Source organism: Uloborus diversus, chromosome 1 (assembly GCF_026930045.1).
Source record: "Uloborus diversus isolate 005 chromosome 1, Udiv.v.3.1, whole genome shotgun sequence".
Classification (NCBI taxonomy): domain Eukaryota; kingdom Metazoa; phylum Arthropoda; class Arachnida; order Araneae; family Uloboridae; genus Uloborus; species Uloborus diversus.
Window position 1 is genome coordinate 111837456 of NC_072731.1, and position 9931 is coordinate 111847386.

The 9931-nt window shown below is 32.5% G+C and overlaps 1 protein-coding gene across 1 annotated transcript; it reads left to right on the forward strand.

Moving 5' to 3' along the window:
• The first annotated feature begins 2027 nt into the window (after positions 1-2027).
• LOC129231506 (cuticle protein 14-like) lies at positions 2028-9098 on the forward strand. Its single transcript, XM_054865841.1, has 3 exons — positions 2028-2103; positions 4588-4686; positions 8544-9098. Exons 1-3 carry the CDS (start codon positions 2098-2100, stop codon positions 8913-8915), a joined length of 477 nt encoding a protein of 158 aa, XP_054721816.1. The 5' UTR covers positions 2028-2097; the 3' UTR covers positions 8916-9098.
• Positions 9099-9931: the final 833 nt, after the last annotated feature.

Here is a 9931-nt window from a genome sequence, read left to right on the forward strand (position 1 = left end):
TCCAACAGCAAGAAACAACGCAATAATTAACTTGTTTGGTACCTGAATGCAGTATTAAAAACTCTTTCAGGGGTGACTCAAATAAAAATTCATACTGAAATTTAGTAAACAATTTTATATGAAAACAATATTTACTTTGTATTAAAAGGTAAAACATCAAAGGTCTTTTTTTTTTTTCAAAAACATCGGCCAATTCCATCGGCTTTTCGAAGTTTTTAAGGCCGATGGGCCGATGTTTCTTGCAATTTAGCATCGGCCGCCGATGCCGATGCCGATGGCTAAATTGTTGAACCATCGGCGCCGGTGCATCGGCCAGGCCGATGCATCGGTCGAGTCCTACTAAACAATTGCTCAGATGTTTTAACATGTTAAGCACAAAATTTTGCTTTGACGCAGAAATATTGACTTGCAGTATGTAACTGTAAGAAAATTATTTGCGAAAACAGAGCTGGAGTACATTTGAAACTTACGTGCTAGTGATGATGTGAACAATTTAAGTACGAGAATGTGGGGCAAAGTGAAATAGTTGAGATAATTTACTTTTCTGAAGATGAACAAGTTGGATATTTGGTACGAAAATTACGGTAAAGAAGGAACAATATATTTTATAATTCCACTTGTATAGAAATATTATTTTTTATTTTTGGTAATAAATTTGTACCTTCAAAAGAAGATGGCAAATTTTCACTTGTTTTTTAAATGAGGCAAAGTGAAAAATAAAATATATTTCAATGAAATAAATAATTTTGATGCAATAAATGAGTAAATAAATAATTACAGAAGTGATTTAATGATAGATTGAATAAGTAAATGAAATGAACTATTACAATAAGAGTATCTTATTTTGAAAAAGGATGTATGTATCATCATATTCTTTTACTATCAGAGGAATTTTTTCCTTGACTGGAATAGTCTACACCGCGCATTCTTTTCATCAACGTCATATCTAAAAAAAACATGATTCTTCAGGAGAGCGACCCACGTAAAAAGCAAGGATAAAAATTTCCGAGAACGTGCCTTAACTTTCATGATATTAAGACTGATAAAAGTAATAGAAAAAAAGGCGGGGAGGGGGGGGGGGTATTATTGATTACTAGGGTTTTTCAGGGCAAAACGCTCGTTGTCCTTTTAATTTTGTCCAGCTTTAACAATGACATTTTTTTTATTAATCACGGAAAAGCATTTATATTTTGTATTTTCAAATGTTCTACATTCTACAATGATTTCTAGCATAAAAAGGCATTTTGTGTATAAATTTAACTGAGTTATTTCAGAAACATTTTTTTCTGTGCAATTTTTTGCTGTCCTTATAATTCTGACTATCAGTGTACAGTCCGGCTCATGTTAGTCTATACATATAATTTCAGAGACTAAATGGCAGGACTTTTCCTTGCTCCTACCTAATAATTTCTATTGTACGTTTTTCGCTTTGGATTTGAAAGGTGGTCTTCAGTAGTGAAAAGGTCGAAAATCACTGGTTTAGAAACTAAACTAGTTAGCTCCACATATTGTCCAGAAAAGGTTTTCTCTCTTAACTCAGTTATTATTTCCAGCTGCATCAATAGGAAAAACAAATAACTCCAAAATGTTGCCTGAAAATGGAGGAATTCATCGCACTAAAACCAGCTAACTACACCAAGAATTATAAAACCTAACATGTCTCATTTTTCTAAAAATGTGCTCCGAGCATGTTCAAATCTATTAACGTCCAGCTGGATAGAACGATCACTGAAGTGGCAAAACGAAAAAAACAGAAATGCTAATGACCAGTAAGCATGCAGATGCTCTTCAAAAGATTCGAAGATGCAAACAGGAAGAGACGAGTAAAATGGATCAAGGTTGGGCGGCACGCCTCGCTCGTGAGGTTCAGCCTCGGAACTTTTTTGGGGTTGTATTCGGAAAAACGGAAAAGAAGAAAAATGAGTTGAATTCTTTCATTCCGGTTAGCTTTTTTGGGAGTAGTCCTGTCGATTTCTTGCATTTTTTACTCTCCACATCATCCATTTTTTGTTTTCTTCTCGTTTTGCAAAGTATATAAGAGATGAAGTAGGTGGACATCAGCATCAGATTTTTCTGGATTTCTCCAATCTCATCATTATGAAGGTAAGACATTTCTTCTTTTAGCATACACACTGTGACATAGTTTCGTCAAAGCTATAAAAATATCAAATTAGTTGTTTGAAAGTATTTCACTGCATTAAAACGGTTTTTCAGAATTATAGAGCACAAAATAAGCTCTCAAGTAATTATTTACATTTTTTAGATATTTTATACGATTTTTTACGAGTCAGGACTACTTTAGAACTAAATAGCAATATCGAAATGATAAACTATTTTAATGTTGTCAAAAGAAAAACAAACAAAAAGAAACCCTTGAAAATATAAATTGCAGTGGAATGGTACCTATAGTTACAATAACAAAAAATACAAAGCTTCATAAATGGAAGTAGAGGTGATAAAGTATTTAATAAATCTAAAAGGCATTTGAGAAGAGTTTTGACCCCCCTGCTCCCCAACGATGTGCCACTGATGTATTGTAATGTACAGGGTGTTCCGTTTTAACCTGCGAGACCTTTATTTTCGCAACCGTTACTCCTAGATGTATACTTCCAATTGCAAAAATGTTCAAAACCAGATGCAGAGTTAAGACATTGAAAGTTTGAAGCAAAAATAAAAATGAGTCAAAAAATACAAAATTTAACTTTTTATACGGGTCTTAGGTCCCCTAACTTATATTTAGAGAAATAATCTCTATTGAAAACTATTACTGAGACAAAAAATTTGACATTTGTGAGATCAAAACTTAAGGAGATATTCCAGTTCAAAGTTTTAAGGGATTAGACAGAAGATGAGGATGGAACTTATCACCTTTTCAGAAGAATGACCGGTCGTCAAAGTAATAAAAACAAAGAATTTATATTTTTCATTGCTGTTCAAAATAAATGCAAATTTTATGCCATGATATGCAAAAACACATTACAAAACCTTTAACAGTTAGAAAACCACACTCTATAATCACATATAATTTTAAACACTTGTTAACCTCTATATTTCCCCCCAAAAGGTGTTATTGACGGTGAGTGAAAAGTGGTGTAAGTCACAAAACGCTGCGTTTCATATCTCGGAGAATATTGGTCGTACTAATTTCAAACTTTTTGTGTTGGAATTGTTTTTCAATGGAGCTTATTTCCCCAAACATAAGTTAGGGGACCTGGGGCCCGAGTTATAAAAGTTATAAAAAGTTAAATTTTGTATTTTTCGACTATTTTTTCCACTTCAAACATTCAATATCTTAACTCTGCATCAGATTTTGAACACTTTTGAAAATTGAAAGTACACACCTAGGACTAACGGCTGCGAAAATAAAGGTCCTGCAAGTTAAAACGGAACACCATGTATGTGTTTTTTAGCATTGTGAGTATTTATTTTATTAGCATATGCAGCACGTGACAAATTAATTTATATTGACATTCATTTTTTAAGCTAAATGCCTCCGAGAACTAGTTTTTGAGGCTAACTAAAATCAGCATTTGAAAAGATTCTTTTTTAATTTTACTTTGGGTACTGAAGTTTTTTCTCTACTTATTTTATTAAATTTCATTTTGGTGTACAAATGAGTGTGTTTCATTATTTTGTTTCCAATATTTTAGTTAAAAAAAAGTTGTACAGTCTAACTTGGATTTTAGAGGGCATAGAAGCTCCAATTTCTTTAAAAAAAAAAAAAAAAAAAAAAAAAAAAAAAAACTGCAATATCATTTTTGAGCTGTGAACTGCAATTTTCAAGAGAAATACTCGTATGCTTTAAACATACGAATGTTTCTTTTTCGTATCCTTTAAACATACGAGTGTTCGTTTCGAAAATCACAAAAATTGTATAATTTAACACTTTCTTTGCGTGTAAGTCACTATCAAAGCACGAATTAATTCTTCCAAAATAACTCTCATAGCTTCTTTCGGAATAGAAATTGTTGCTTTATGATATTCATGATCAATGATAGTACGTTCGTAATTCGTGTATAATCTAAGGCGTGTATCAGAGGAGCCGACTCATCCGACATTTTGGTTCTCAAAGAAAACGTACTAGAGTAGGCATGACAATGCAATTGTTCTTCACAGGAAACATTTCCCGATAAGCTATTGTTAAAATTAGCAAATCATCTTGCTAGATCTACCGTTTTACTTAACTTCTCATAAGTTATTTCTCGGACGTAGCAATCAGCAACTATGCATAATAACTTATTTTTAAATCCTTGAATTAAGACTGAATCTAAACCTATATTGGACCCAAAATGTCGGATTGGTCAACCTATCTTATAAAAAGGTTATAGTATAATTGCACATAGACCACATGCAACTCACGAGGAGTATTTTGCACGTTGTGCTTTGAGATTTTTCGTAAAAAAGAAAAACTATATATTTAAAAGTTCGTAAAAAAAAATTATTTAAATTTTGCATCAAAACACTAATGTTTTGCTTGAAAATAACTCTCACGGTATCTGGGGGTGCTCTGGGGGAGGGGGGGGGGGTTGTGACAAATATTTTCTTATTAAAAATCCTCGCACAGTCTAATTTGTATTTTGCACGCAGGTCATCATTTTCTGTGCTCTCTTTGCGTGCTCTCAGGCAGCACTTGTTCATCACGGGCTTCTTGGAGCAGGATCCAGTACTCAATACAACACACAAGACGTGAGTTTTCTCCAGTTGTCTCCTAAATGTCATTTTTAAAGCGAGATTTAAAAAATGTCTCACAATTTATTAGACATAATCTCAGAATTTAAAATACTAATGCAATAGTTAATAATATGTTTATCATAATATGCTTAATATAAGTTAAAAAACAATTAAAATAAACTTAAATAATGCACGTAAATAACTAAAATAAAGTTCAATAATGCATTTAAAATGAATAAAGTACAAGGTAAGTGTTTTGAAGTTTTTTTTCTATTTTAACTCATGCGCAAATGTAATTTTGAGTAAAAGATCAAATTTTAGTGTCGTAATTACTTTTTTTATTCTCTAGTGATAATGTAGGTATTAATTTAAGTTCATGTATTTGTTCTAATTCTTTATACTGGCTTATTATACTATTGGGATATTTATATTTTAATATATCATTAAATATCTAAAATTTTAACAGCTTTATGAATATGATAATTTAAGTTACTGCTTTTTTTCCTAAATATTTTTCTATAATTTTTTTCAAATTGAGCCTATTTTTCACGCTTATAATTTTTAATTACTTTCATTAAAATGTCTGGAATTCCAACAATATGAAATATGTGTAAAGCTTTTAATTATGTACAGTGCAATAAATAATTTTCAAAATCGAGGAACTTTTGTTCCATTGATAAAAAGTGCAAATTGAGTAATTGAGTAAAAAAATTGAATTTCTGCTGCGTTATGATGTTTAAAAGAAAAAAGGGATTTCTTTGAATAATTTCCATAGACAGGACAATGCTATTAACGTATAAAAAAACCCGAACACATTCAAGATCTCTGGAGACTCACTTCTTAAGTAAGCAATTAACTCTGAAATAAAAAAACTAATTTAATAAGTTTTATTTTAGGTTTGTTAGACATAAGTTTCAAGATAAAACGTAGTCTCAATAAAAAAACAACGCAAATCAAACATAAATTGACTAACTAATTGCAGACACGTGTTTCGAGGTTTAAGGAACTCTTTTTTTCAATGAAACCAAGTGTTAGCTGTAGAATGAAAAGTCATTCGACACAGTTAGTTAGCTAATTTGTGCATGATTTAAGTTGTTAAATATTGTTATTTTCTAACGAATAAATATGCGCGTGAAAATTAAATGAATCAATTAATCAAAGCTTTGATGCACAAAAATTGCATATTGCTGCACACACGTGTTTCAGTGTTACGAGGAACACCTTTTTCAATGCCAAGTGTGAGCTTTTGGACGAAAAGTCATCCGAGGAAAGCGGATGACTTTTCATCCGTCCTCGGATGACTTTTCATCCAAAAGCTCACATTTCTTTCCAGTGAAAAAGGTGTTCCTTGGAAACACGTGTCTGCAGTAATTTGCAACTTTTGTACATCAAAACGTTGGTTAATTGATTCATTTAATTATTGTTACTTAGCTGTACAAAGGTTTTTATTCATTTCATAAAACGTAGTATGTTAGCCAAACGTTTGTGGAAAAGCCTTTTCAGTAATGATATTTTTGTCTTTTTTTTTTGGAACTTAAAAAGGCTGTCAAAAGTGATAAATAATCTAAAATACATTTTCGGAAGATAATATAGATGAAGAAACAACAAGTTATGCTTCGTAGCTTCCCTTCCTGTAGGCTGACTTTCTTACATCGTATATATCATCGTAGTGAAAACACATTTACGGAAGACCAGCCGGCATTTGTTTTGAACTGGAAGTAATCGAAATTGTTTCTGGTTATTGACTATTTAAAGACACTTAACTATTCTTTGGTTCTTATTTTAAGGGTAATCTCTTTTTATTCATCCCCCCAGGAACTATATTTTGCCTGTTGTTTATTTTTTGGCTGATGAGTGCTAATAAGCACTAAACTGCAGTCCTCGGCTGGAATTGACTGAGCTGACGGTGTATTTCTTGCATTTCTGCCTTAGCCCTGGCTATAGGGCGGTAACTTACTGAATATTACGCTTACTATCTATCGTAGCGCTTAATTAATTTACGGTCATCTTTAGCCACGATATTTTGTTCATGATCCATTAGCTGTTGCCTCCGGCTCTTCTTGTATTGTAAATGCGACATTTCGGAAGGAAAGAACATGTCACTAAGAAAGGAACGAATGACAAAGAAAAAGGCCTAAACCAAGCGTTAAGGATAAAACAGAAGCTCCAAAACTCGTTAGACGAAAAAAGGATATTAACGTTATTGATTTGATGAAGAAGTGCCTTTAATGTTATCAATTGGCACGATATCCTGATTGATGGTTTTATTTGGCGTATAAAGCTAATTTAATGGAAAAGTACTGAAAAAAAATTGCAAATTTAAAAATATTAATTTCTGAAAAGAATTTTTTAGATACGCAACAATTTGGTACGCTCTACAAAAAAGTTTCTTTTTGTGTTTCTAATGAATTGGGAATTATTATATGTTCTATACCAGAAATTTAATTTTACTGTCGTGATAATAAAGTGAAATAAAATTTGTTACGAATAATATGGTAATAATACTATTTTAATATAGAACATTTTCATTCAACTTAAAAAAGCTGATCTCGGTCAATAGAAGCGCTCTTGGGCTTCCTGTGATACGAGATTTCCTGTGGAAAGTGGTGGAATTCAATTGAGGTGTGGTATTTTAAACTTGGACTTTTAATTCTAAGTGGAAAATAGCCCGTCATGGCACTGTTTGACCACTGATTGTATGTAATTTGGCAATCTGCCAAGTAAAGACTATTTTATCTGAATTCATCTAGTCGGGGAGAAGGGAAAATAACGATGATATTTTTTTTGATGCACGCGTTTTATAATGTCACTAGTGTCTTATTCATTTATTGCATTCTCAAAAATAAAATAAGAGGAAACAAAAATAGTTACCATGGAAACAACAAAAAGAAAATAAAATATTTTCATTTCATTCAGGAACGTAAAAGCAAAATGGTAAGCTCAAAACTTTGTTGTGAATAAATAAATCAATTAATTTTTGCCGTGAGAATATTGATCGAATATTCTTTAGATTTAAAAAATGTTGCTGTGAGCAAATTTTCATTTTTACAAAACTAAGGCTAAATAATAGAGAGGCAAAAGTGCATATGTGAAACAAATCAACTAACATCCCTATAAACTAATAGATACGTCCATTTCCGCCTATAAACCGGATATTAGCTTTTCCATGTAATCGATGGTCAAACAGTATGATGGGTGAAAACTGTTTCTAAAATTGAACGGAGCAATTGCCTGTTTGGTGATGTTAAATAGTTGAAATATTTACCTTCCTCCAGTGGATTAAGCCTGAACTCCATTAGATAGCGTTCTTTGTTGATCATTTTTACGTTTCTTCATTCTCCTAACATGACAGTCTTACCAGCAAAACAGTTAAGTTACCGGATCCAGTTCAGCATAGTCAAAATAAAGCACTTCCCTGCATGGCAAGCATTATCAAAAAATATTACCAAGTTATCATGCCGTGGCAAGAGTTTCATTGTTGGTGACGTCAGCGTTACTCGATCAGTGAATTTGCCATTATACATATGAGTATGTAACTTCAATATTAGGTACCATTGCGTATCATACTATGAAGTATCAATTTTCTAAAAACATTTTGTGTTTAAAAAATAATAGTTACGGATATAACTGTATGGTCATACCTGCAACTCATACAAATCACAATGTTTTATTGACAATTTTTTTATATATTTGATATTCATATTATGATACGCAATTGTTCCTTGTATTCAAATGAACAGAAATTAACAGTTAATAAAATTTTCCGGAATAAAGTGCAAATATGTGCGCACAAATGTCCCACCGGAGCAAGTACATTGAGCCCTTAGTGTAATTTGTGTTTCTCACATTTGCTCACTGCTCCATTTTTTTAGGGTCTTGGCAATTATGCATTCGGCTACAACGAAAACCACGGATCTGGAGCTACATTCCGAAAAGAAACCGGCTCCCATGGTGTCGTTGCTGGCTCCTACGGTCTTGCAGTTGCTGATGGTCGACAACGTATCGTAAACTACGTTGCTGATGCTGCTGGATTTCGCGCAGACATCAAAACCAACGAGCCTGGTGTAGAGCCTAAGGATCCAGCCAACACTGCCATCAACAAGGCCAGCCTCCTAGTCGCCCCTGCCATTACTTATGCGGCCCCCGCAACTCTTCACTTGGCTGGACACCCCATCGGTGCCTACAGCTACAGCACTCTTGTTGGCCATCATGGATTGGTTGCTCCTTATCATCATATCTGGTAGATTCTTGAATCTTCTTCATCGGAGAAGTGCATCAGTTTTGTATTTTATTTAATGTATGTTTGTTGAAAATGTTTCGGTGGAAGAATGGGGCTTTGGTGCCAAGTATTGTGACGGTGCTGTCTAATGAGATTGCAGGACAAGCCTGTGATTGTTTGTGATATAATAAATATTTGATATTAATAATTGCGGCATCAGTTTCCGTTTATTTTGATGATGTTTTTAGTTGAAGATTTAAATAACTTTTGTATGAACTGTGAACTTGGGGATAAAACAAAGAAGCACGTTAGTAAAGGCTCACGGTTGAAATGTTTCAAAGTTACACAGTGAAGAAAAATATAAAGGTATGGAAAAAATTAAGTGTCATCCGTAAACTAAGTCGATCAAATCAACATTAGTAAAAAAAAAAAAAAATCATATTATTTCTGAATTCGAAAGTAAAAAAAAAAAAAAGAAACTCATATTATTTCTGACTTATCATATTATACTTTTTGCTAAAGATAAACGGTAAAACTAACGAATGATACCATGTACAAAATAAAAGCATTATAGCACAAGAATTTCAACTTTTGGATAAAGGAACAGACGAAAAAAGGAACAGTAATTTATAATGCTTACTTTAATAATGTTACTGTCACTACTTCGAAAAAAAAAAAATCCCGGTGGATTAAAGCTTAAAAAATGTAGTAAAAAAACTATCGGAATGATATAAATGAACTCAATTAAATCACGAAGCTGAAAAAAAAAAAAAAAACTGTTGAAGTGGTGGATGGAATACCGACAGAGAACGTTTAAGCTTGCTGTTTTTGATGTTTTTGACATTCGATTCTTAATTGAAATGAGTAGGTAGTTTAACTGAAATATATTGAATTTTGAAAAAACAACAGTGTAGTAACTAAGTTTTTATGAACTTGTAAGTGATTAGTGACGCCTAATGTTTCATTAAGGAATCCGAGCAGGACACGGATCGAATAATAATAGAAATTGCAAACTTGTGTCTTTATTATGTTATAGTACAT

Coding starts and splice junctions, on each gene's coding strand:
- LOC129231506 (XM_054865841.1), top strand. Junction 4,687..8,543: donor CTCAATACAACACACAAGAC/GTGAGTTTTCTC, acceptor CCATTTTTTTAG/GGTCTTGGCAATTATGCATT.